This window comes from Pan troglodytes, chromosome 20 (genome assembly GCF_028858775.2).
Source record: "Pan troglodytes isolate AG18354 chromosome 20, NHGRI_mPanTro3-v2.0_pri, whole genome shotgun sequence".
NCBI classification, from domain to species: Eukaryota; Metazoa; Chordata; class Mammalia; order Primates; family Hominidae; genus Pan; species Pan troglodytes.
In genome coordinates, this window is record NC_072418.2 from 21,485,355 (window position 1) to 21,512,623 (window position 27,269).

Here is a 27,269-nt window from a genome sequence, read left to right on the forward strand (position 1 = left end):
GTATTTTTAGTGGAGACGGGGTTTCACCATGTTAGCCAGGATGGTCTCGATCTCCTGACCTCATGATCCACCCGACTCGGCCTCCCAAAGTGCTGGGATTACAGGCGTGAGCCACCGCGCTTGGCCTAATTTTTATATTTTTTGTAGAGATGGAGTCTCACTCTGTCTCCCAGGCTGGTCTCGAACTCCTGAGTTCAAGCAGTTCTCCCGCCTCAGCCTCTGAGTGTTGGGATTACAGGTGTGACCACCGCGCCGAGCCCCACTCCCTTTTTAAACCAATGCACAGGGAGCATCTACTATGTGCGAGGCACCCTCCATTTTACAGATGGGGAAACTGAGTTCCAAGCAGCTTTTGCCAGGAGTGGGAGCGCACCGTCCCTGCCCAGTCTCTCCAGTTGGGCGTTCCGAGACCACCTATGTAGGGTATTCGGCTAGCGCTCAATTAAACCGAAACACCGTCGCAGCGACCACAGGTGCAGACCACCAAGTCCACACCGCCAACCGCCCGGTCGTCCCTGATTAGCAGTTGGTGCGCGACCAAGTCCTCGAGCTGCCGCCGCAACGGCGGTTGAAAGCCCCACCCCCTGCGCGTGCGCGGTGCGCGTCCCGTCTTCCTGCTGGGCACCAGGCGTCCGCGAGGAGCGCGCGCGCTTCCGCCGGCGTCGGGCTCGCGCACGCGCACGGCGACGGCGGCGGTGGCGGCAGTTCCTGCTCTAGGCTGCGAGCGGCTGGCGGCTTCGAGGGGAGCTGAGGCGCGGAGGGGCTCGGCGGCAGCGGCGGCGGCTCGGCACTGTTACCTCTCGGTCCGGCTGGCGCCGGGGCGGGCGGTTTGGTCCTTTCCGGGCGCGCGGGGGCGACAGCGGCAGCGACCCGAGGCCTGCGGCCTAGGCCTCAGCGCGGCGGCGGGCTCGAGTGCAGCGCGGAACCGGCCCGAGGGCCCTACCCGGAGGCACCATGAGCGTGGAGGCGTACGGGCCCAGCTCGCAGACTCTCACTTTCCTGGACACGGAGGAGGCCGAGCTGCTTGGCGCCGACACACAGGGCTCCGAGTTCGAGTTCACCGACTTTACTCTTCCTAGCCAGACGCAGACGCCCCCCGGCGGCCCCGGCGGCCCGGGCGGTGGCGGCGCGGGAGGCCCGGGCGGCGCGGGCGCGGGCGCTGCGGCGGGACAGCTCGACGCGCAGGTGAGCGGCACATGGCGGCGCCGGAAGCCCGGGCCCGGCCTCGGCGCCTGAGACCTGCCCCGAACTCGCCTCGGGCCCGGCCTGTGTTTGCCCGGAGTACCCCATCGCGGCCGGGCCTGGGGCGACCTGCCCCGGGTCCCCTACTCTGGCTCGGCCTGAGCTTACCTGCCCCAGGTCCTGCAATCTGCCCGGGCCTGGCCTGATCTGCCCCGGGTCCCCCGCTCCGGCCGCGACCTGGCTGAGTTCCTTCGGCCCCCAACTCCTGGGCCGGGCAGACTTGCCTCGAGTCCTCCACTTCGTTCGGGTCCGAGCTAACCTGACCCTGTTCCTTTACCCCAGCTGGGTTTGCTCCCCCTCCTGGGCCCGGGCTGACCTGCCTTGTGTCCCACAACCAGTCTGGCCTGGAGTAACCTGCCCCCTGACTTATCTGAGTTCTTCCATTCCATCCGGGCTAGGGTGACCTGCCCTGGTCCCTCTTTCGCAGGTCTCGGTATTCTGCCTCGAGTTCTCCTACGACCTGGGCCGGGTCTTGCTCAGGCCGGAGCTTGAGTGACTTCCCTCAGTCCCTTTCCGGGAGTATCCAGGGTGACCTGCCCTAATCCTGTCTCTGGCCTGGTCCGGGGGTCCCGCCCGGTCTCCCCATTGGTGGGTCTGGCCGCCTGTCCCACCTCCCATCTGTGGTCGCAGCCATCTGGGCACCCCACCTTTCACAGTCACGGAGCGTAGGTTCGACTTTCCCCATGCATAGGGGCGCTGGCCAGCGGAAGGTTGAGGCAGAGAAGAATTTTTGCCTCCCATGGAGGAGCACATATTGGCTGGCTTATAAGATCATTCAGGAAGCAGGTTGTATTTTGTTTTTTCTTGCATCGCCTGTTGCTGAAACCGACCTGTTACATAACTTCACAACTCTTGCCTTGGAAAAGTTGGGTTTGAGTTTTGTTCTTCCAATAAGACAGCAATAATGGCTTTACATAAACGAGTCTGCCACGTTGGAAACTTATTTTTAATGATGTGGATGTTTAGAGAAGGTTACTTAGGTATTTTAAATGGGGGCTTGGGTTGGGAGAAGTATCGGGCATGCATTTCCTGGTCCTGGGTGCTGCTTGCCTGGGGTGGGAGAGGGGCTGGGAGGGGGTGGCGCGTGTTGCACCGGGGTCCTGGGGAATGTCCTCATCACCCTCTGGATTTCAGGTTGCTTTCACCTTAGGCTTGCTTTGTGCCTGACCTCTCGCTCAGGTTTATTTTCCTGAATGCTCCGACAGGAAGAAGCTCCGAGGCTTACCTTGGCACAGGTGTCCCTTGGCATATGCTGGTGTTTCAGAACTGGGGGAACCACTTCTTGCTCATCCAGAGTGAGCTCAGACCCTGTCCTTGCATGGGGGGCTTACGTGGTAGTCGATTGAGTCACTCTCGTGGGTAGACCACCCACTTGGGCTTTCTTTTAGCCCCTAATGGAAGCAAAAAACATTTGACTCATTCTAACCCCATATTCCTTAAAATAGAAGGTGGGGTGTGAGGAGAACAGGTGTGCACGTATGGGTGTTTTTTTCAGTTTTGTTTACATTTTGCGAAGGAAGGGAGGGAGAGAGGAGAGTTCTCCTGAAGGAGGGAGCCTGAGCTGCGGAGGCCCCACCTCCTTGTAGTTTTCATGCCCTGTAGACCTTTCTGCTTCCGCAGCTGTGAAATGGGGGTGGCAGTTAGATTTTTATTCCTTTTAAACATGAAGGAAACCTAGATCCATGTGTGAGTCGACTGTATAGGCTGTCTGTAATCTGACGTCCAGCCTGTCGGGGAGACTCGGTAAAGATCTCTGTGGAGCAGCGAGCCATGAGCGTGACAGCGCGGATCGGGGGGTTGGCTGGGTGTGAAAGGTAATCATTTTCTTGTGAATCCTTTTAACTGTAGCCAGCATAAAACAGCAAACCTGGGGCAGCCTTTAGTTCTGCTTTTGTTTCTGGCATTCCGTTTGGGGTTAATTGTGGGGCATGTCCTTCTCTTTCAGTTGAAACAATTGATTTTTTTTCCTGCACCTGAACACACTGGTCTGTACAAAAGGAGAGCATTAAAACGCTCCCCTGGAGGTAAACATTGCAGTTGAGCTCACTAGAATTCTGACGACATCAGAGGGTTTGTCCTGTGCTACTTTTAATTGACCCAGATGCCCCACCCACCTGTTACCTGTAATTTGGATTTGTTTGTGGGGAATGGGAGTGGCACCCCTTTGCATCACAAGGGGAAGAACGGAATTTGGGGGCAAGGAAGTCTATGAATATCATTCAAGGGAAAGCGGAAGAAAGTTATCTCTTGTGTGGATTGAAGGCAGTGTCTGCTAAGATATTTGGGAAGACTTTCCCTGTTTGTCCTCAGGAGTTGGCCGTGTAACCAGCTGTTAAGTTGGGGGCTCCTGGAAACTCTTATTCTGCTTTTTTAATTTTTATTTTACTGGGGAAGTGGCTATCAGCTGTCAAGTGCCCTGCAGTCACTTTTGCTTAGCGGCTTTATTGAAATAGAATTCACTTGCCACAACATACAATTTACCCATATAAAGTGTACAGTTCGGCAGCTTTTATTTAGTATATTCAGAGTTGTGCAGCCATTACCACAGTAAACTTTAGAACATTTTTGTCACCCCAGAAATAAACCCTGCACCCCTTAGCCTATCCGTCCTACCTCCACAGCCCCTGGCAACCACTCACCTGCTTTCTGTCTCAAGATGTGCCTGTTCTGGGCGTTTCACATCAACGGAATCATATCATATATGGTGTTTTGTGTCTGGCTCCTTTCACTCTGCGTGATGTGTGAGAAGTAGCTACAAGGTGAGCTTCGTAGCTGTTCCCTGGCCGAGCATTCAGGAAAATGAACCTGATCGAGGTTCATCCACGCTGTGGTATGTGTCATCATTTCATTCCTTTTTTTTTTGAGACAGAGTCTCGCTCTGTTGCCCAGGCTGGGGTGCAGTGGCGTGATCTTGGCTCACTGCAACCTGTGCCTCCCAGGTTCAAGCGATTCTCTTGCCTCAGCCTCCCCAGTAGCTGGGATTACAGGTGCAACACCACCATGCCCCGGCTAATTTTTGTATTTTTAGTAGAGACGGGGTTTCACCGTGTTGGCCAGATGGTCTTGATTTCCTGACCATGTGGTCCACTTGCCTCGGCCTCCCAAAGTGCTGGGATTACAAGCGTGAGCCACCGCACCTGGCCAGCATTTCATTCCTTTTTAAGGCTGAGTAATATTCCATGGGTGGAATGGTCCAGATGGATGGACCATGTTTTGTTTATCTCGTCATCTGTTGATGGACATTTGGGTTGTTTCCACCTCTTGGCTTTTGTGAATAGCACTGCTGTGGCCATGAGTGTACGGGTTTCTGCGTGGATGTGTTTATAGACCTGCTGGGCTGCGTAGTAACCTTGGGTTTAATGGTTTCAGTAACTGCAAGACTGTTTTCCAGTGTGTAGCCACTTTCCATACCAACCCTACCTGAACTGGTTTTGTGCAGTTGGTTTTCCCTTAATGTGTGTTGAAAGACAGTGTGTCCCCACCGGGATGGGAAAGTGGCAGCAGGGGTGACTCCCTGCACTCAGAGCTGGTTCAGATAACATTCCTTTTCTGGTTTATGAAATGAAACTGATATTTATCAAAGCCCTTGAGATCCTGGGATGAAAAGCGCTGACACAGTATTGCCAAGTGTCCTTAAGATACAGGGACAGTTTTCGAGCATCTGACCTCTTCCTGGGCCCTTCTCTGCTGCCACTTCTCCTGCTCCCAGGACAGTGAAGGTAATTTCAGAAGTCCTTTGCATAATAGCTGGTGTTACAAGCCTTTTGGTCTGCCTGGTTGGAATATTTCCTCTTGACTGTAGCTTCTGCCCTGCATCCTCCAAACGGGAACTAGAGTGAAACTCTTAAGAGTTGGAAATACTGCTCAGTATTAAGAAGGAACAAACTATTGATACCTGCAACAACATGGATGTGTCTCATAATAATTACTTTTTTGTATGTGTCATTCATCATATGATTTAATTCATAAAAAAATTCTAGAAATTGCCAGCTAGCCTGCAGCAATAGAAAGCAGACCAGTGGTGGCTGGACAGAAAGGTGGGAAAGGGGAGGCAGGTGACAAAGGGCACAGGAAACTTGGGGGTGATGGATGTTTTTATTATCGTGATTGTAGTGATAGTTTTATGGGTGTTTAAGTACATTGATGTATGTCAGTTTCTAAAATGGCACACTAAACATTTGCAGCTTATGGTATGTCAGTTACGCCTCAATGAAACTGGAAAGAAAAGTCAGGGAGATACCACTATCCACCCATTTTTTTTTTTTTTTTTTTGGAGACAGAGTCTCGCTCTGTTGCCTAGGCTGGAGTGCAGTGGCACAATCTTGGCTCACGGCAACCTCCACCTCCTGGGTTCAAGCGATTCTCCTGCCTTAGCCTCTCGAGTAGCTGGGACTACAGGTGTGTGCTACCATGCCCGGCTAATTTTTTGTATTTTTATAGAGGCAGGGTTTCACCATGTTAGTCAGGATGGTCTTGATCTCCTGACCTCGTGTTCCGCCCTCCTCTACCTCCTAAAGTGCTGGGATTACAGCCGTGAGCCACTGCGCCCAGCCTGGCATACTTTTTTTAAAAGGCTGAAAGTGCTACTTGGGTTTTTTGTTTTTGTTTTAAGGCAAAGTCTCATTCTGTCACCCAGGCTGTAGTGCAGTGGCGTGATCATGGGTCACTGCAGCCTCGACCTCCTGGGCTCAAGCGATCCTTCCACCTCAGCCTCCCAAGTAGCTGGGACTACAGGTGTGTGCCACCACGTCTGGCTGATTTTTCTTTTTTTGTAGAGATGGGGTTTTGCCATTGTTACCCAGGCTGGTCTTGAACTCCTGGGCTCAAGAGATCCTCTCACCTCAGGCCTCCCAAGTGTTGGAATTACAGAGTGAGCCATTGAGCCTGGCGAAAGTGCTGCCTGGAACTCTCATGCCATACACCTACCTGTGCCCTAGCAGAGATGAAGGTGTGTGTACGTAGGGCTGCGCCAAATGCTGACAGCATCTCTTCATGAGAACCCCAAACCGGAAGCAGCCCCAGTGGCCATCAGCAGATGAATGGGTAAACAAAGCAGTGTGTACATTCAGTGGGAAAAATGTGTGCCTATTGGTTTGAGTTGCTTTTCTTAGCTCACCTGAAAGTATGAGGTCTGTGGGTAGGTACAGACCTTTTAGGCAGCAACACGCATGTTTTTGTGCAGGTGCTCTGGGTGACCTTGTAGATAGATGCTGCTTGGTACTGGTCCCACTTTGTTCCTTCATCCTCAGGTGAGGTCTGCACTGCCTGTTCCGTCTCCACTCCTGGTAGCCTGTGGGAGTCACAGCTGAATAGTCATCTCGTACTGGGATTTTACTCTGAGTGCATGAGTTGTTTCCCCCGGAAAAACATGCTGTCTTTCTGGATCGTAAGGGACAACTAGCTAAAGCTCCTAGCCGACCTGTCGTCCAGCCCTCACTCTCCTCCTGCCAGACTTCTCTGTATTGCCTCCACTTCTCTGAGTGTGTAAACCTGGGCTCACTTTTCCTTTTGAAGTGGTAAAATACTCAGGATAGAAAGTTGCTACTTTGTCTTCAAAGCCATTGTCCTGACCTATCCTTGACTGTCCAGGTGAACACACCATCTTCTGCTGAGCCCTGAGATTATGACCAAGGCGGGGTGAGTTCCATACAGTCTTGGGTTCTGAAAAGTGGTGAGTTTAAAATTTGCACATGTAGCTGGGCACAATGGCCCATGCCTGTAATCCCAGTACTTTGGGAGGCTGAGGCAGGCAGATCATTTGAGCTCAGGAGTTTGAGACCAGCCTGGGCAAAATGTCCATGATCGCACCACTGCACTCCAGCCTGGGTGACAGAGTGAGACCTTGTCTTAATAAAAAGAAGAAAATCCAGGCCGGGCTTGGTGGCTCACGCGTGTAATTTCAGCACTTTGAGAGGCAGAGGCAGGCGAATCACCGGAGGTCAGGAGTTCCAGACCAGCTTGACCAACATGGAGAAATCCTGTCTCTACTAAAAATACAAAATTAGCTGGGTGTGGTGGCGCATGCCTGTAACCCCAGTTACTTGGGAGGCTGAGGCAGGAGAATCGCTTGAACCCGGGAGGTGGAGGTTGCGGTGAGCTGAGATCGTGCCATTGTACTCCAGCCTGGGCAACAAGAGCAAAACTCCATCTTAAAAAAAAAAAATGCTCATGACTTCATTTTGGCTTTTTGAATCCTCTGGTAGCCCAGGTGTGGTTTTAGGGTGCCAGAACATTGGAGATAAGATGCCATTTACCTGGAGGAGTGTTGGCAAGTGTTTGGTCAGCACTTACCCCTTAGTAGACTTACTGAGTGTGTTTTCAAATTGTTAGGAGTTTCCCAGTGATTATGTGAAAGTGACCTGAGCTGACACTTTACAGTTAGTGGTGAATACACGAAACAGTTTCTATTTTTATCACAATTAATTAACCGGAGTCAGGATGACGGGGTGGGGGGTTATGACTAATACTATACCAGGACTAACCAAAAAAAGAGTTCCCTCTCAGCCTAGCTACCACCACCACAAAAGCTTACCACCATCAGCTACCACCACATTTCTCTCATTGCTTGATTGAAGTCTGATGACCTACCAGGGAACCCCCTTCTTTTCTTTTTAGACGGAGTCTCGCACTGTCGCCCAGGCTGGAGTGCAGTGGCGCGATCTTGGCTCACTACAACCTCTGCCTCCCGGGTTTAAGTGATTTTCCTGCCTCAGCCTCCCGAGTAGCTGGGATTACAGGTGCGCACCACCATGCCCAACTAATTTTTTTGTATTTTTAGTAGAGACGGGGTTTCACCATGTTGGCCAGGCTGGTCTGGAGCTCCTGACCTCAGGTGATCTGCCCACCTTGGCCTTCCAAGGTGCTGAGATTACAGGCATGAGCCACCACACCTGGCCCCTTTAAGTATAGAACTTAGTGCTGTTTTAGTAAATTTACGGAATTGGGCAGCCACCACAGCAGTGCCTTGCTGTCTCTGATTTCTCTTTCGCTCCTTTCCGCTCCCTCCCCACCACCCCTTGTCAGACCATGTGCTCATGCCCAAGGTCACCCGTTAGGGAGGTGTGTCCACCGCCTCAGACTGAGCCCTGCCCTGGGGAGGTCAGAAACATGGCCAAGCCCTGGCCCCATGCTCCCCCGCCTTTGAGCCCCGTGTCTGTTAACTTTTGCACCCTCTGCGAGCTGCCGGGCAACCTCTTCAGCCTGGCCCTGGACTTCAGCCATCCCCTGCTGTTTTCTTACTTCCTGGCCTTGCTGTGCTTGTGGGACTGAGGGCAGTGAGGCCAGCAGAGGGAGAGTGAAGCCTTTGACCCCCGCAGTTGCACTGTTAGAGGACAGCACCTGCCGCCTGGCCAGGGTGCTGTGAGGGCCCCAGGAGTAGGAGTGGGCTCCCCTGCTAAGGGAAAGCCTGTGAGAATGGCGCCTCTGGAGTTGTTCAGAAGCTGTACCTGCCAGGCAGAGGGGTGGGCACAGCACTTTGCCTAGAAGGAGGGAGGGTGGATGTGGGGCCAGTGGGGCCAGGGCAGGGGCCGGGCTGTGTCCTGGAGCCTTTAGGAGCTGCTGGGGTGCCTTGACCAAGGCTGGGAGGAGGGCTCTGAGATGGCAGTGGTGGGGGTTAGGGGAGGGGCTGTGGTGTTGGAGGTTGGGCAGTGTGGCCCAGGTTGGACCCCGAATGGATGGAGGGGCCACGGGGCAGTGGAGACGGAGGACACCGGGGTCAGGGCTGTGTGTGTACATGTGTGTATGCATGAGTAAGTGTGTAAGTGTGTGTGCCTGTGGGAACTGCCAGGGTACCGGCTGCCCCCTCCCAGTCCTCACAAGAAGCCACAGACTTAAAAAGCAGCTCCAGCTCCTTCCTGTGGTCTCATCAGGGTCCATAATTCCCCAGGCTGAGCCGGGGCTCTCTCCGCTGGGGAGGCACTGTCCTGAGGGCCTTGTGAGAGGGAGAGGCCTCCCCAGAGCGGCTGCAAGGAAGCTAAAGGGCACATGCTGGGCAGCAGCTCACAACTGAGGGGCAGTTTGTGCTTGTCACGGTGGTGAGAGTGCTTTCATGGTGGTCGGGATAGTCTAGCTTGGCAGAGAAGGGCTGTGACACCCAGCTGTGCTCTGTGGCATTCAGGGCCGAGGGGCCTGGCTGGAGGGGCTGGTGGGAGGAGTGGGTCCGGGCCCTGGCACCAGTGCTGTTCGGGGCTCCGGAGGGTTCATGGCCTTGAACTCTCCTTGCTGGAGCACATACCTATGAGAGCAAAGTTCTGCTTTCTCTGATACATGGAGGGCTGCTGGGTCCTGGAGTCCGGTGGCTGGCCGCAGGTCCTTGTGCCTTTTTCTGTGTTGGTCGAATAGCAGCTTAAGAGCCGGGTAACCCAGCCGGGCTTCTCAGGTCCCGTGGGCCTTTGCCAGGATGGTGTCTAGATGTGTAAGGGTGGCTCGTTGGGCTCTGGAGAGCCCTTGCGACGGTGAGCATGGCATCTTCCTGAAGCATCAGCTCCTTGCAGAGCGAGTGCAGGCTCCTGGCGGCCCCGGGAGAGGGGGTTGCAGATCCTAGGCAGAGGTGTTTGGTCAGAGCTGCGCTGCCTGCACCGTCCTCACCTCTTTTTCAGTACGGGGATCCATGCGCATAGCTTGCAGCCCTGCTGCATCCTCCGTGTAGAAACGTCTACGATGAATTCTCTAACATACAAGAGCTGGTGAGCCCTGTGCCTCCGTCTCCCTGATGAGACAGTTGTGAAGGTTTTCTTCTCCCTGTTTTCTTTTTTTTTCTTCACTGGTGTGTGTTTTTAAAGCAAGTCTTTTGTGTCCTTTCACCTTTGTGTCTGAGGTGGAGCCCTGTGAATTGGCGATACTCTGCCATTTTGACCTGCAGTATGTAGTATGCATTTCTAGAAGCAGAAAAGGGCGCCTATCCTGAGTAGCTGCAGCGCCGTTATCACACAAGCAGCGTCAGCAATGGCTTTTCACGATTGTCCGATACGTAGGGACAGTTGGCCTCTCTCCACAGCAGATTCTTTCCTGGGATCCTGGAGGTCCGCTGTTGAGATGATGGCTGTCTCTGGGCCCTGCTTTCCAAGCGGCCTCTCCCGCTGCTTTTCATCTCGCCAAGCTGCAGTCTGGCCTGGGTTGTTGTCCTGTGAGGTGTGCACCTTCTGGACTGAACCCCTCATTGTCACACTTCAGCTTCTTGCTGAAGGTGTGGAGTGGATTTCATCTCAGGCTGTGGGCTCCTGGGAGAGTGGCTGATCCCCGGGCTGGGAAGGCAGGGGCGGCCTGAGGTGAGCTGGGGATGCCTTGCACACTCGGCCCGTTGAAATGAACCTCACGCGGACTCTAGCACACCTGGCTGGAACAAGGGTCTGCCAGTCCACACAGGTGCCATTGGTGAGAGGGGAGGCAAGAGGCCCTTTCTCTTTGGGAAGAACGAATGTGAGCCTAGGCAACATATTGAAAAATTAAAAAACTTTCTAGGCTTTGTGCACACCTGTAGTCTCAGCTACTTGGGACGCTGAGGCAAGAGGATCTCTTTTAAGTTCAGGAGTTTGAGGATGCAGTGAGCTATGATTCTACCACCGCACTCCAGCCTAGGTGGCAGAGCAAGACCCTGTCTCAAAAAAGTAAAGGAATGGAGAGCCTGGGGACCGCTGTGTCGGGTGGTGGGACTATGTGAAAGATGGTCAACTCCTAGCAGTTTCACGTGGTTCAAACTAATAGATTAAAGGTGGCTAAAGAGACATCACAAATCACGTGCAGTCATTAACTGGGACTTGGATTTTTAAAAACCTGTAAAAGACGTTATGAAGACATTGGGGTGATGGGTGAATGTGTATTAACCAACAGTGTGGCAGGCTGGGTGCGCTCATGAGCCAGCTGTTTTGTGGGGATGTGGAGAAAGCCCTCCCCCGGGGCCGGCCACTCTGAAATGGGTCAGGAAAAGATAAGTGTGTGAGAGCAAGGGGAGTCGGAGTGCAGGGGGATGTGATGGAGAGTGTCCAGCTGGAGGGGTGTGGGGGTCAGATTTCTGTAGCTTTGGAATTTTTCAAAATAAGTTAGAGGAAATATCAGGGCAGAATCCTTCCAGTTTGGGGGCCAGACCTCCTGGCAACCCTCTGCCTTGAGAGGGCTCAGAGATCCTGCAGCTTCTTGGCAGTCATCACTCTGAGGGTGTGGTGAACTTCCTATTCCCTCCCCTTTTTTTCTTTTACAATTTTTTTAATTAAAAAAAATTTGGTGGGGTGCTGGGTGCAGTGGCTCACACCTGTAATCCCAGCATTTTGGGAGGCCAAGGTGGGTGGATCATCTGAGGTTGGGAGTTCGAGACGAGCCAGACCAACATGGAGAAACCCTGTCTCTACTAAAAATAGGCGTGGTGGCGCATGCCTGTAATCCCAGCTACTTGGGAGGCTGAGGCAGGAGAATTGCTTGAACCCGGGAGGCAGAGGTTGCGGTGAGCCGAGATTGCGCCATTGCACTCCAGCGTAGGCAACGAGAGTGAAACTCCGTCTCAAAAAAAAAAAAATTTAAATAGAGATGGGGCCTCACTATCTTGCCCAGGCTATTCTCGAACCCTGGGCTCAAGATCCTCCTGCCTTGGCCTCCCAGAGTGCTGGGATTACAGGTATGAGCCATCACGCCTGGCCTCCTGCCCTCTCTTTTATTTAAGCCTTGGAATTAGAGAATCAGGAATGAGCTGCTTTGCCTTTTGAGCTTGGCCTTTAGCCAACAATGTTGAGGGCCTCCTGGGGTGCAGGCTCCATCTAGGTGCTGGGCTCATGGCAGGGAGCAGGACAGACAATGCCCCACGGGGGCCTTGAGGTGGGGTCAGAGGATGCCTGCCTGAGAGGCACCCTGTGGACCTCACCCTGAGGCTGAGGGAACAGCAGGTGCAAGTCCTGGGTGCTGGCAAATGCAGACAGTGGTGCAAATGTTGGAGTAGATGTCTGCGGCCTGAGAGTTTATGATGGCACATTTGGGGGGATTTTTGAGTTTTTGAATTTCTGTGGTTTTCGTCTGTGGGAATGAAGTGACTTTTTTTTTTTTTTTTTTTTTTTGAGACAGAGTCTTGCTCTGTGACTCAGGCTGGAGTGCAGTGGTGTGATCTCGGCTCACTGCAACCTCCGCCTCCTGGGTTCAAGCGATTCTCCTGCACGGGGATTAGAGGTGCGCATCACCATGCCCAGCTAATCTTTTGTATTTTTAGTAGAGATGGGGTTTTGCCATGTTGGCCAGGCTTGTGTGTGTGTGTGTGTGTGTGTGTGTTGTTGTTGTTAAGAGAGACAGGGTCTTGGTCTGTTGCTCAGGCTAAAGTTCAGTGGTACCATCATAGCTCACAGCGGCCTTGACCTGCTGGGGTCAAGCAATCCTCCGGCCTCAACCTCCTGATTAGCTGGGACTACAAGTGTGTGCCACCACACCTGGCTCGTTTGTGTATTTTTTTGTGGAGACAGGATCTTGGCTGTGTTGCCCAGGCTGGTCTTGAGAACTCCCGGGCTCAAGCGATCCTCCCAAAGTGTTGGGATGACAGGTGTGAGCCACCATTCCTAGCCTTGAAGTGACCTACTGTTGTGCTGCCCTGATGCACGGTCTGAGTTCTGGAGCGTGTCTCTGGGCAGAAAGCCCCTGTACAGCTCTTAGATGGACTTCCAGGATGTGGTTTTAGTCGTAGCTAGGTTCACATCCAGAACTAAAGGAGTTAGAGACTCCAGCTCTGGGGCCTCGTGTATGACTAGGAAGTGGGAATTCTAGGATACGTCTTTAAATACTGTGTCCGGAGCAGAGGTGATGGGAGGAGCTGCTTTTTTTTGGGGGTGGGGGGTTTGGGTTTTTCTTTTTTCTTTTTTTTTTTTTGAGATGGAGTTTTGCTCTTGTTGCCCAAGGTGGAGCGTGCAGTGGCACGGTCTCAGCTCACTGCAACCTGCGCCTCCTGGGTTCAAGCAATTCTCCTGTCTCAGCCTCCCAAGTAGCTGAGATTACAGGCACGTGCCACCACGTCCAGCTAATTTTTTTTTTTTTTTTTTTTTTTTGCCTTTTTAGTAAAAACGAGGTTTCACCATGTTGGCCAGGCTGGTCTCGAACTCCTGACCTCAGGTGATCCGCCCTGCCGAGGAGCTGCTTCTTGGTGAATGCCTGGGATGGGTACAGGGAGGCCTTGCCCCTCCAGAGCCTCCCTGGTGAGGGGATAAGTTGACAGCCTCAAAGGACTTTATTGGAGTGGCTCTGTGCCAGCTGAAGATGATGACCCTCTTGTCCTTCACCCATCATGTCCCCTGGCGTGGGCTGTGGAACTTCTCTGTGCCAGGCACTGTCCCCTACTGCTGTTTTAGCTCATTTCATGATAGTTCCTAGGGTCAAATATATTTTTGAAATTAATGTTTTATCTTGAAACTTTTCAGAGAGTGAAGGGAGAAGTTAACCCAGAAGTCAGCTTATGTTGTGACCAGATCACTGCAGGGCAGCATTGGGCCCAGTGTGCATCTGTGCCTGCAGGTAGCACGTGCCCATGCACCCCAGCCAGGCGGGCTGGAGGGGCCTCTGTGGGGTGCTGCTCCCCATGAGCACCTGTCCCTAGGCTCGCACAGGTGCTGCATCACACAGCAAGGGCATTAGGCCGAGGGGCTGTCTGGGGTGCTGGGACTGGCAGTGGGAGATTTGGTGCCGTCCCTAGGGGAGCTCCCATCACTCCTCCCTGGCCCTTAATTTTGTGCCACCTTGTGTTCTGCCATGACACAGTGCTCCCGCTGCCCGACCCCGTGGTGGGGTTAGGTGGCCTATGGGGGCCATGCCAGGGACTGTTGGCCATGTCATTTGAGGTGCTGGTACTTGGGAGCGGCATGAGGAGCCCCAGTGGCTGTGTGGTCTCCTTGCAGGTATCCTGTGCAGTTGTGGCCTGATGACTTAGAGCCATGCGCTGTCTACCTTTGCTGAACATAGAAGAGGCGCCTTCAGTGAGGGTGTGGCCTCGGTTACCAAGGGTACCTCGGTGTTCAGTTTCTACTTCATCCTCAGGAGAGGGCTGCCTTGAAGGGATGGGGAGGGTGAGGTGGCGGTGGATGTGGCCGGTGACATTTCCACATCTGCATGGGTGGCAGCTACGTAGTGTTTGATGAGCCTTACACTGTGGTGGGTCTGGCATCATGAAGCTGTCCTCAGGGCACACTGCTGTCAGTCTGTAAAAGTTACCCTGCTCCTTGTGGTCCTCAGTCATGGGAAAGAAGCATCTTCCTAAGCATCCTGGTCGTGGGCATGGACGTGGCTCTGTGGCTAGGCGGGGGTTAGACCAGCTGTGTGGGGGACCGGGAGGTGCAGGAGGCCACCAGTGGCCCTTTTTTGGCCAGGTAGGTTTGCTAGAGAAGAGTGAAATCCAGTCAGAACAAGGGAAACTGTCTCAAAGCAGAGATGAGGCCAGGGTGTCACACCAGAGTCATCGAGGCTGGTTCTTCTGCACTGAGTCCTGGAAGCTGCAGCCTCACTCAGGTGACACTGCATTCTGCTGCAGGTTGGGCCCGAAGGCATCCTGCAGAACGGGGCTGTGGACGACAGTGTAGCCAAGACCAGCCAGTTGTTGGCTGAGTTGAACTTCGAGGAAGATGAAGAAGACACCTATTACACGAAGGACCTCCCCATACACGCCTGCAGGTGAGCTGGGCTCAGCTGGGCCTGGGCATGTGCTGGACAGGTGGGTGCCTCTGGCACGGGCCTGGGACACTCACCTCCCAGGTACAGGGTGGCGCCCTTGTGCTGTGACTCTGGGTGGCGGTGTCCTTGGGAGTAAGGAAATTGCTCAGGCCGTGTGCACAGCCAAGGCCTGTTACCGGTCAGGAGGTGGGCTCAGCAACCTCCGACACCCTGAATTCACCAGCTGGTGGGAAAAGTTTTCCTTCCTTTGGCCTCCTCAGACCCTGGGCGCATTGCCTGGTACCTGCTCACGCCCTCATAGAAAGAATTTGTCATGGCATTGGGTGAGCATCTGGGGTGGGAGGGTGAGTGGAGCAGCTGAGATACCCTCACAAAGCAGTTGCTGCAGGGTTCTGGGGCATCCCTGCCTCCCGCTGCCTTGGCCATGCCTGGAGAATTGGATGTGAAGACAGTAGTTAGTGGATAGACCTGCATGTTGACAAATTTAGAATTCTCATCTCGAGTGGGATCGTCCCTTGTTGAGGCTTATTTCTGTATTTTTGTGACACACAAGTGAGGAAATGTAGATTAGAAGAGGGGAGAAGGTTTTGGCCAGGCACGGTGGCTCACTCCTGTAATCCCAGCACTTTGGGAGGCCGAGGTGGGCAGATCACGAGGTCAGGAGATCGAGACCATCCTGGCTACCACGGTGAAACCCTGTCTCCACTAAAAATACAAAAAATTAGCCAAGCATGGTGGCGGGCGCCTGTAGTCCCAGGTAGCTACTTGGGAGGCTGAGGCAGGAGAATGACATGAACCCGGGAGGCGGAGGTTGTAGTGAGCCGAGATCGCACCACTGCACTCCAGCCTGAGCGACAGTCACGGCAGGTTTGGGCCTGAGCCCTGCCTGTCTGTGGGCACCCACTTGGGGCCCTCCCTGCAGCTCCTCGCCCGCGTGCTGCCCAGCGCTCCGGGACTGAGGCTGCTCTTCGCTAGGCTTGGTGGGCAGGCACTCTTTCCTGCATCTCAGCTCTTAACTCATTCTCATTTACAGATGTTTTCGTGTATATAATTGTGTTCTCTTAACACACAGAGATGGCCATAAGTCCTGGTGCAGCTCTGGGGAGCTAGCATTTTTGGGTTTGGTATGTGGATTTTCAGAAAACCACAGCCAGTGGTGGGGTGAGGCTCTCCCGAGGCTCCTCGCTTGGGCTTCGGGGCCTGAGCTTCAGGGCGCTGCCGCTGCAGGGTCTGTGCCCAGCTCCCTGGGAGCACAGTGCCCTCTGCTGGAGCCCAGAGTTCACCATGACCACTGGGTCTGAGGCTGGATTCCTGAATTTCAGGCCAAAGAACGGGGACTAGAATGGCCCTGGAGGAGTGAGGCCTCCTTCCAGCAGGACTCTCCTTGGAGGTGGCTTTGCTCCTTATCCCCTCGGAGCTTCTGCCACATACCCAACCCCTTCCCTGCATTCTTGGATTTGAGAAGCCCTGGTTAACTGGTTTGATTTGGTTACTGGGATTGTTGGGGTTGAGTATGTGTTTAATGAAGAACTTAAAAATGTTGTCAGAGGAAAGAATTTCACATCTTGCCAAATGAAAACCAGAGAGCAAGCTTCCAGCTGTTAACTGTCGCTGTTTTGATTTTTTAGTTACTGTGGAATACACGATCCTGCCTGCGTGGTTTACTGTAATACCAGCAAGAAGTGGTTCTGCAACGGACGTGGAAATACTTCTGGCAGGTAGATAATCAGACCATGCATGTGTCTTTAATCAGTGCTGTGCTCAGATTTGTGTGTAAATTATGGAAATGTTGAAGCAAAGCGTAATATAAAATCACGCTAACAAACCTGGGTTTTTTCCTCCGCTGTGACTGGTTTAACTTGAAACAGATGGTGGTGTGTGAATGCCTTAATGTATTTACCCTTGATTTATTCTCTGTGGCTCTTTTTATTATGCAAGTAGGGTTGGCTTAATTCTCCTTCCCAGTTTTTATTTCGATTTTTCTGCAAGATGAGCTCTTGGCACACCCGCTGATCTTCATTAACGGGAGGATGTTCCCAAGGCAGTAACGGGCATCCAGGGGCGCTGGTTCCTGAGCAAGCTCGCTCTGGCCTGAGCTCATCGGAGCTGTCCGGAGGCTAATTCAGGCCAGATCCTGAATCATCGGCTTCAATTAAGTTCACTTGACCGTCGGCGCTGGGCTTGCCTTCCTGATGTTGATCAGCTGCAGCTGGACTGTGTCGCTTGTTCTGTGTTTGGGACAGGACAGTGTTCTCCCAGTGCCCAAATTCCAAGGGGGGAGTTCGATGGTCTTGCCCGAGTGGTGGGACTCTCGTCCTGGTGGGTCCCGTGCCAGCGGCTCCCCTTCCCCTCCAGGTTGCTGTGTACAGGTCACTCCACTGCTGGAGAGGATGGAGCAGAGCCTGGGAGGCAGAGCTCCGAGGTGCTAGCAAGGAAGTGTGGGGTCTTTTTCTGAGGTTCACGTTCTGGAGAAAGAAAATGACCAAAGCCCGGAGGCAGGCTTACTTGCGCCGACACAAGCCCCTCCTGTGCCTTTGACAGCTGTGGGTCTCGGAGGGTTACAGATGGAGCAGTCAGATCTCGTGGCATCTCTGAGTTAGTAACTTGAAATATGGTGTTACGAGCAAGGCGAGAAAGGGTCTGCTGTTTTTAAAAGATTTTAAAGAAGGGTATCTTCTGGATAACCAAAAGACATTCTTGTCCCATTTTCAGAATCTTCTGGGTAATTTAAGTGTTGCTATGTTTGCGTTTAGTTCCTCTTGTTCAGGAAAAGCAACTAAATAAAACTTCTCTTAGCTGGCAACCCCAGCTTCCGGTCAGCAAAGCCAAGAACAGGGAAGTGAGCAAAAGGGCCTCAGAAACAACAGGCTTGAGCCAAGCACCACTGAGCATTCTGTGCGAGGCCCAGGGGAAGGTGAGGAAGCAGCCGCTGGCCCTTAGGGAGCTTGGCTGTGACAGGGTGAGGATGCATGGGAAGACACGGAGACAGCTGATTCTGCCCACGTGGCCTGCAGGGCTCCAGAGTGGAGTCGGGCTTTGGAGATGCCCAGAGTGGCCATGGCTGGTTAGAGAATCCTGGGCCTCGTGGCAGGGAGAAGGGTTAGAAGATTAGCTGAGCTGAAGCTTTTGGCAAGAATGGTTTTCCAGAGGGGAAGAGAGAGGGCGCAGTGAGGAAGGCTGGGAGGCCCTGCAGGCGTGTTCAGAGCTGCTGGAGACACCGGAAGAGCCCAAAGGCAGAGCAGCTGGGCATCCTTGTTAGATACGGCAGATAGGTGCTGGAGGGTGGCTGGCTTGGCACAGGGCAGGGTTCAGCCCAGACCGCGGTTTAGGTGAGCAGTGTCCTGGCCACGTCGCAGCAAGGAAGGAGCTGAGCCAGCCAGGGCTTCACACACAGCCCTGGGCTTCTGTAGAACCGCCCCCGCCTCTGCTCAACCCTTTTGCTGCTTTTTGCGGGGGTTTCCAGTCGCCTGCTTATCAGATTTCCCGGCCTGCAGCAAAGCAGGAGGGACTGTTGCTCCTGGAAGTAGGCACAGGGCCTCTGAGGAGTGATTTCAGAAGAAGCCACAGAAGATGGTGGCGGGGGTTGACCTTGGAAAGAAGGGGCTGGGGCCTTGTGGGAAATGTCTCTGACCCCACAGCAGCCCTGGGCCAACAATGGGTTAAATTAGGCCTGATAAGTTGGATTTAAGAAAGCAGGATTTTTAAAAAAGGCAGGAACTATGTGAACCGTGTTAAGGAAGTTTTCCTTAAAGTGGTTCAAGTTGGGATTGATTTTTGTGCTCAGTGGGGAGCTTTTGGGGGAGGGCTGGTCCCCAGAGATGCCAGATGGATGAGGTGTGACTGCCTCTGCTAATGGACCGTGAACGGTACCGGAACTTTTAACAGGGGCCCGAAAATTGGAAGTGGTGAAAAGCCAAATTTTGGGTGTTAACCGTTTATCATTTCCTGGTTTCAGCCACATTGTAAATCACCTTGTGAGGGCAAAATGCAAAGAGGTGACCCTGCACAAGGACGGGCCCCTGGGGGAGACAGTCCTGGAGTGCTACAACTGCGGCTGTCGCAACGTCTTCCTCCTCGGCTTCATCCCGGCCAAAGCTGACTCAGTGGTGGTGCTGCTGTGTAGGTGAGTGGTCCCCAGATGTCTCCTGGGGGTGACCTTTAAGCTCCAGCCGTCTCCTCACAAGCCTTGGCCCAGCCCAGCCCAGCCCAGCCCAGCCGTGGCTCTAACTCCAGGGAGTTGTCCTCCAAAGATGGTTTTTGCTGAAGGGTGAGGCATGAGAGCGTTTAGGGGCTGAGGCTTGTTAAGGAGTCGGCAGTGCCGTGTAACTCTTTTGGGGCGTTCTGGCTAAGTCATAAAAACAATTCTGTAAAAACAAAGTCTGTTCTGAGTTTTAAGAGTTCAGAGCTCAAGTGCACGGGGAGATGCGATTTATTACTAACAGTTTGAAGGTAATGTGATCACATAATAAAATGCAGGGCACGCCCCTTTGGGTGAAAGGTCAGCATGGGAGGGGGCCCTCCCTGCTCCGGGGCTTCAGGAACGGGAGCTGGTCCTCACGGCCCCCTCCCGCTCTGCAGGCAGCCCTGTGCCAGCCAGAGCAGCCTCAAGGACATCAACTGGGACAGCTCGCAGTGGCAGCCGCTGATCCAGGACCGCTGCTTCCTGTCCTGGCTGGTCAAGATCCCCTCCGAGCAGGAGCAGCTGCGGGCACGCCAGATCACGGCACAGCAGATCAACAAGCTGGAGGAGCTGTGGAAGGTGGGGCTGCCCAGCGGGCCGACCCGTGCCTTCGTGTGGTTTCTGGTTGCGGGGAGGGGAGTGTCTTCAGAGACGGCTTGACCCAGTGAGACCGCTGGAGATTCTCTGAAAGGAATTCAGGCAGACCTCTGCCACCTCTACGTGGAATGACCTCAGGGCACCTTGGTCACCTTCCATCCAGGCAGCCTTACCTGACCGAGAAGATCCTGGCCTTGGGGAAAGGAAAGCTCTGGCTGCTGGAATTTTTCTTGTCTTGCCGGGGTGAGGATGGGTGGTGGGAGGGGAAGAATGGGGCTGGCTGTGGGCAGACTTGTCCTGCAGAGCCTGAACCTGCCCAGACAGGTGGGCTGCGAGAATGTCCTGGGGAAATAGGTTGGTGTCGAGGTCGGCACAGTCAGCTGAGACAGAGGGGAGAGGAGAGGGTGCCGGGTCAAGTAGTGGGTGCCTGGCCCTCCTTCAACAGACAGCCCTCACTTTTCCCCACGGAAGCCTTTCTGTGCTTCCAGCTGTTTAGGATTTTGTGATAAAGTAGTTCTAATAACTAGGCTAGAAGTTTTCATTTGCCTCCCATTCAGTCAGAAATCTCACATAGGAACTGAAGTGCAAGTTAAAATATTTTTTTAAGCATTGTTCAGCTGGATACCTTTCCACTTGGATTTTCCGGTTGCCAGATGATTTCATGATTCCCGTTTATATCTGAACAGCCCAGAAAATGTCCTGTCCCCACCAGCATGGCATTCACTGAGGGAGCTGGCCCCCAGGGGAAGAGCTGCGGGCCCATGTTGGTCTGGCTCAGGGTTAGCAGACGTGGGAGACAGGCCTCCCGGGCTGTGGACACAGCGAGAGAAACCGGTGGTCTTTGTGGCAGCCTGCGAGGCGGGTTAGCTGCTCTCGTTCACAAGCTGGGCATACTTGGAGGAAGCAGCTGGCTCTGAAGGTGCCCTCTGCTGTGGATAGTGTGTCAGGCTGGCACCTGGGGCTTTGTAGGCAGGTTCACCCAAGTACTGGAATCCCGCTGGGGTGCGGAGCAGCAGCTGAGGCCCAGGCATGGGCCAGGCCGGTGTGCAGCTCCCTGTGTGGCATGGAGTTCCCGTTCCCAGGGTTCTCCTTGCAGGTGGGGCTGCACCAGAACCCCTCCATGCCACCCACCATGGCCCATTCTGAGAAGCGGCATGTGTGCTCCATCCCTCTGGTGCCTCTGCGCCCTCGTTCATTTGCATGTAGGGAAAAACAGGACGAGTGTGGCACGGTGTTGTTGTCTTTTAGGAAAACCCTTCTGCCACGCTGGAGGACCTGGAGAAGCCGGGGGTGGACGAGGAGCCGCAGCATGTCCTCCTGCGGTACGAGGACGCCTACCAGTACCAGAACATATTCGGGCCCCTGGTCAAGCTGGAGGCCGACTACGACAAGAAGTTGAAGGAGTCCCAGGTGATGTGTGCGAGAGGGCTTGGCCTGGGCTGGGTTCTGGCTCTCACAGCTCTCTCCTCAGGCTTCCAGAGGGAGGTTTTCTCTCCAGGCTGTGGGAGCTGATGTGGGCTGCAGCCGCGACACCTGAGAGTTGGAGCTTGCGGATCCAGGCCTGGCAGCCCGGTGGTCTGGGCCCCCGCCCTCAGATCTGACATCAGCCTCAGTGTTTTCTGTTTAAATCCAACGCATCTTTCCCAGTGGGGTCCACAGCTTTGCCCACAGTTGCGAGAGTTAGACTCGGGCGTGATCCCTGTGAAGACCACATTTAGGCAACGGGAGCCCTGGAGCGCTGACCTCCCCTCCCTCCCTCCCCTCCTCTTTCTGTCCCTCCCTCCCCTCCTCTCTCTCTTCCTCCCTCCCACAGCAGCTGCTCCCTGGCCATGGAGGCCTCTGGTGTGCGGTGAAGCCTCCAGACGGGATTGGCCTGTGTGTGTTCCGGGGACTCCTAATGGCTTCTCTTTCAGATGTGCCCTTGGTGGCATTTGGGGCTGCAGGTGCCACTCACGGCGCCTGCTCTCACGGCAGAGGCTTGCTGTAGGGCCCGCCTCATGGGGCCTCGGGCATGTGGAGGCCAGGCCCGGGCCTGTGCTGGAGGCTAACCGGGGCTCTTGTTTTTCATGTGCTCAGACTCAAGATAACATCACTGTCAGGTGGGACCTGGGCCTTAACAAGAAGAGAATCGCCTACTTCACTTTGCCCAAGACTGACTCTGGTAATGAGGATTTAGTCATAATTTGGTTAAGAGGTGATTTTAAGTTTTAAAATATTTGTGACCATAAGTAGCATAAATTCCTAGTTCCACCCTTGTAAAGTGCCCCTTAATTTGAACTCTCCCTGGTGGAAGCGACGGCGTGGGTTAAAATGGCCACCTCTCTCACTTTTTTACCGCAAGACATGCGGCTCATGCAGGGGGATGAGATATGCCTGCGGTACAAAGGGGACCTTGCGCCCCTGTGGAAAGGGATCGGCCACGTCATCAAGGTCCCTGATAGTATCCTTCATGTGAAGAGGGTGGGGCCGGCTGGTGGGAGAGGAAAGTGGGGGCATCAGGTGGAGGCCACTGTGGATTTGATGCTCACTGCTGGGCCAGCATCTCATGCTCTGTGGTGGGTGCTGGTTGGCATCGCCCTCCACTGCTCTTAGGAGAATCACAGGGCCTTCACCTTCAGGGGACAGCTGGTTGTATGGTTGCTTCCCCTCTGCCCGAATGGTGATGTTGGTGATGCCACTTGTGTGGCGCGTGTCCCTGGGCTGACTCTGGAAGTTAATGTATGCCGCTTGTGTGGCACGTCCCTGGACTGACTCTGGAGGTTAATGTGGCTGCAGGAGCGCCTTACCTGGACGCTGACTCTGCACACGGAGGTTCCAGAAGCCAGTGGTCACATGCAGACCCTCTGAGCACACACTTGCTCCCAGGCCATGTTTGGGAATGTGCAGTGACCTCATGGTGACGCAGCCTGCCGGCCAGAGTGGGGCAGCTGTAAGGCACAGGTGCAGTCAGAGGCTTGGGGCAGGGAGGAGTCCTGGGAGAAGACACCGTGGGTCAGACTCAGGCTGCCTCTTGGTGACTGGCCAATGCTGCTGGGGCCTGACCATTCAGCGGTGGCCTCCATAGGGGTAGGGAGAGTTGTCTCCCACACCCACCCTGGGCCTGACAAGCTCATCCTGAACACGTGAGACCGGTTTTGGGGCTCGGGGTCGAGGGAAGGGTGTTGCCTACCGGCCACAGCCTCCTGGAGGGCAGGTTGCTTGTGTATGTGGAGCCCTTTGCTTGGCCATACTGGGAGGGGCATTGTTTCCGTGGAACTGTGAGAAGAGCTGCTGTGGCCAAAGCTGGGTTCTGCGAGCTCTGCCTGCCCCTGCTGGCCACATGTGCAGGAGCTCCCGGCGAGGTCCTGGGGCCCGGGATGTGGCTGCTCCCTGCTGGTGAGCGCTGCTGGCTTCGCTGCCGCCCTCTCCGTCTCTGAAAGGGGCCTAGATGGGTGGCTGGGAGTGGCAAGGAGGAACTCCGGGCTGGCTGGGGGTGGGACACCGGCTCATGGTGAGGTAGAGTCTTTCTTCAAGGATGCTGTTCTTCTGGTCTCTGGTCTGGTGTTGGCTGCACGTTTTTAGCGTTTGGTGCAGAGCCAGCGGTGTCTTAAGTAACTAAATTTTAAAAACGCTGTTTAAAGAGCGTGTACCAAGGGTGGCCCAGAAAGGTCAGCCCGGCTTTTGACAAGGATGCAAACTTAACTCAGCACACAGATTATGGCGATGAGATCGCCATTGAGCTGCGGAGCAGCGTGGGTGCACCTGTGGAGGTGACTCACAACTTCCAGGTGGATTTTGTGTGGAAGTCGACCTCCTTTGACAGGTACGTCTTCTCCCATCACTGCCCCCTGTTCCCTGGTTGCCACCTGTGGCATCTTTATGAGCCCTCCCCGTCACTGTGGAGTGGGGTTCCCCACCCAGCTCTGCAAACTCAGGATGCCGGAGAGGCGGCCACAGCTGTGCGTGTCGCCAACCCCAAACCCTCCTCACAGGATGCAGAGCGCATTGAAAACGTTTGCCGTGGATGAGACCTCGGTGTCTGGCTACATCTACCACAAGCTGCTGGGCCACGAGGTGGAGGACGTAATCATCAAGTGCCAGCTGCCCAAGCGCTTCACGGCGCAGGGCCTCCCCGACCTCAACCACTCCCAGGTGCGCGCCGTCCTCAGCGCGCGGGGCCTCGCCCATGGGCCGGGACGCAAGCGGAGGCTGCCCCTAACGGCCGCTTGTATTGAAGGTTTATGCCGTGAAGACTGTGCTGCAAAGACCGCTGAGCCTGATCCAGGGCCCGCCAGGCACGGGGAAGACGGTGACGTCGGCCACCATCGTCTACCACCTGGCCCGGCAAGGCAACGGGTAGGGCTGACACGGCCCTTGCGGGCAAGACCCGGGAGGGCTTTAGGGTGGCCAGATGGAAGGCCTGGTGCTGGGAGCCTTGGGCTCTGTCACACCGAAGAGAGCACGTGGCGGGTAGTGTCGCCGTGGCGCCTACCGCTCTCTATGTGACATTATTCGTGTCAGCTCCAACCTTAGGATTGCATTTTAGTAACCAGGTCTGCTACTGGTTTAGAAAACTGGGGGCAGGGGGGGCATGGCTGCAGCAGCGTGAGTTCCGTGTGCGGCACTTTATAGCGTGGCGGGATGGTGCAAGTTCCAGCCTTGGCATTGCTTGTGGTGGGTAGAGCTGTGAAGCCTGGGCTGTCTGGATCTGAGCTCCTTCGGCATCGTGTCATTACTGCCTGTTAAAAATGACAGGAGTTTAAGGCCAGCCTGAACAGGGTGAGACGTCTCTACAAAAAAAAAATTCAGAAATTAGCTGGGGGTAGTGGCGTGCACCTGTGGTCCCAGCTACTCAGGAGGCTGAGGTGGGAGGATTGCTTGAGCCCAGGATGTTGAGGCTGCAATTAGCTGAGATCACACCACTGCACTCCAGCCTGGGCAACAGAGCAAGACCCTGTCTCAAAAAACAGAGTCTTGGCTTACTACGTTCACCGAGCTTCCTCTGGGTAAGCACTGAGCTGCCCCAATGGTGTTGCAGGCCGGTGCTGGTGTGTGCTCCGAGCAACATCGCCGTGGACCAGCTAACGGAGAAGATCCACCAGACGGGGCTAAAGGTCGTGCGCCTCTGCGCCAAGAGCCGTGAGGCCATCGACTCCCCGGTGTCTTTTCTGGCCCTGCACAACCAGATCAGGAACATGGACAGGTGTGTGTCGAGTCCATCCCTCCCAGTTGGTCCCTGAGCTTCTGCGGGTGACATGTACAGAACTCAGGCACCCTGCTGACCCGCATGTGCTTCCAGCATGCCTGAGCTGCAGAAGCTGCAGCAGCTGAAAGACGAGACTGGGGAGCTGTCGTCTGCCGACGAGAAGCGGTACCGGGCCTTGAAGCGCACCGCAGAGAGAGAGCTGCTGATGGTGAGTGCCCCTCCTGCCTGCAAAAGGGCCTGTGGGCTGGCGGCCTGATGGTTTTTGTTTGGGCCAAAGCACCTATTTGAATTGTTGCTTTGCTTCTGGAAAGAGAACCTGGATGCTCTCTACTTGGCCTCTCTGCGCTCAGTTGTACAGTAAATTAGGGACATCTTGCTGCCTGGAACACGGTCTTCTAGGGAGTCTCCACTCCCTGCCAGCCTCTACTGGGATCCGGCAGTGGATCTAGAACACTCCTGCTCTTTCATAACCAACCAGCCTGAACTGGAATCAGCCTGAGTGCAGGTTCCAGCAGCTCAGCACTGCCCCTTGGAGGCTGTCGTGAGGCGCAGAGCTCTTGGTGTGGAGAGGTTGTCTTCTGTGAAACATGACCGTTTAAGGATCTTAAAAGTTTGTAATCACCACAGCCTGGACCATGTATCTTGTCCTGAGGGACAGCTTGTTTTTTATAGTGTCAGGGAGGGTGAGAAACAGGAGAGCTTCTGTGTTCTGTCCCACCTGCCCTCCGGGGTCTGGTGGCGTTTACAGTGCAGGTGCCCTGATGCCTCTGCACCCTTCCCCAGAACGCAGATGTCATCTGCTGCACATGTGTGGGCGCCGGTGACCCGAGGCTGGCCAAGATGCAGTTCCGCTCCATTTTAATCGACGAAAGCACCCAGGCCACCGAGCCGGAGTGCATGGTTCCCGTGGTCCTCGGGGCCAAGCAGGTGGGCTGCCTCCCCTGCCCTCCTGTGTGAAAACTCGTGTGTGTGATTCTTGGTGTTTGTCTTTTAAAACACCTTGTATTGACGTAGGATGCCCAGCAGAGTGCGCGCACACTGGGGGCTCCCTGAGGGGTTTATAGAGGGTGGGTTCTGCCAGCTGCACGTCCAGTGTGCGTGGTGAGCAATGCCCCTGTGGCCAGGTGGTGTCCTGTGCATCCTGGGGCCCCTACTTCCTTGCTAGTGTGTGTTGAGGCCGATTCACACCTGAGCTTCTTGACTTGTGGGGGCCCCTGTTCCTACAGCTGATCCTTGTAGGCGACCACTGCCAGCTGGGCCCAGTGGTGATGTGCAAGAAGGCGGCCAAGGCCGGGCTGTCACAGTCGCTCTTCGAGCGCCTGGTGGTGCTGGGCATCCGGCCCATCCGCCTGCAGGTCCAGTACCGGATGCACCCTGCACTCAGCGCCTTCCCATCCAACATCTTCTACGAGGGCTCCCTCCAGAATGGTGTCACTGCAGGTAATGGGGCTCTGCCCAGGGCAGGGGCTTCTACAGAGAAGTGGCATCAAGGGAATGTGGACTGGGGAGAAGGAACTGGCCCATCAGTTTCCCCTGAGCGGCTTCACATAGCCACTGCTTGAGGTCAGGGCACTTTGTGCCCAAGGTCTTGGTGGCATGGTCTTGGATCAAGTGGTGTCTCTGGGGCATGTGGGGAGCCTGTGTCCTCTGTAAAACTCAGTCATTGCCTGAGAGTTCATCCAAGCCTCATGTGGCAGCATGCACAGCAGCCAGGACAGGCTGTTAGGGGAGCTGAGCCCGGGCCTTAACGTGGGCCGTGCATTCAGTGCTTCATGAAGAACAGCTGTTCTCAGGGCCTGAGCCCCTGGGGCCCGCAAGACCGTGTCCGGCTTCCCTGGATAACACAGAGGCCTCACCTGCCCTTTTTCACTCTGCTGACGCTCACACTGCTGGTGACCCACTGGTGCTTCTGCAAGAGTCGGCCCAGAGCAGCCAGACTGTGCCCGGATCACAGTAAGAAACGCCCTGGATGAGGAAGTGAACAGTACATCTTACTAAGCCTCGAGTGTTTCACTGTGACCAGATAAAATTTCTCGTGACACCTTTGGGTATGCCGGCGCTTGAAGGAAGGCCTTGTGGACACACCCTGGGTATTCACCCCAAGGTGTTGGGCAGACTTTTTCCAAAAATGATCGAACCTGTCGCTTCATGGAGAACTAGTGGCAACATCTGTTACAGTAGTAAAATTCAAGTGAAAACCAGAATTTTGGAAAGCTTAACGTCGCTTGCCATGAGCTTGGTGTCTTCCTAACACCTAGAGACTTTTCTGGTGAGGTCTGTGGGGGTGACAGATGGAATGTTTCCACCATTGCCGGTGAAATGTGTCAGCCTTTGGAAGACCTACTTGACTCGGTGGGAGATCCTTCCTGAATGACCAACGGAGTGTCACGAAGTCACATGGGGATGGAGTGGCAAAGAGTTGTCACAGGCCTGCGGAAACCC

At 54.7% G+C, this 27,269-nt stretch overlaps 1 protein-coding gene across 2 annotated transcripts in view; it reads left to right on the plus strand.

Annotated features, from left to right (window-relative positions):
* The first annotated feature begins 703 nt into the window (after positions 1–703).
* Positions 704–27,269, plus strand: part of UPF1 (UPF1 RNA helicase and ATPase) — a 36,297-nt gene continuing 9,731 nt past the window's right edge. Inside the window, exons 1-15 of one of the 2 annotated variants that reach the window (XM_016935540.4) lie at positions 704–1,185; positions 14,726–14,865; positions 16,494–16,583; positions 18,821–18,988; positions 19,444–19,624; positions 20,891–21,052; positions 21,719–21,836; positions 21,984–22,082; positions 23,336–23,444; positions 23,614–23,773; positions 23,859–23,977; positions 24,660–24,824; positions 24,921–25,035; positions 25,611–25,754; positions 26,054–26,267. In XM_016935540.4, the coding sequence (XP_016791029.1) occupies positions 955–1,185; positions 14,726–14,865; positions 16,494–16,583; positions 18,821–18,988; positions 19,444–19,624; positions 20,891–21,052; positions 21,719–21,836; positions 21,984–22,082; positions 23,336–23,444; positions 23,614–23,773; positions 23,859–23,977; positions 24,660–24,824; positions 24,921–25,035; positions 25,611–25,754; positions 26,054–26,267 (2,215 nt within the window). In that variant the 5' untranslated portion in view covers positions 704–954. The remainder of the gene's footprint in view (positions 1,186–14,725; positions 14,866–16,493; positions 16,584–18,820; positions 18,989–19,443; positions 19,625–20,890; positions 21,053–21,718; positions 21,837–21,983; positions 22,083–23,335; positions 23,445–23,613; positions 23,774–23,858; positions 23,978–24,659; positions 24,825–24,920; positions 25,036–25,610; positions 25,755–26,053; positions 26,268–27,269) is intronic. The other variant, XM_016935541.4, reaches the window with a different exon arrangement.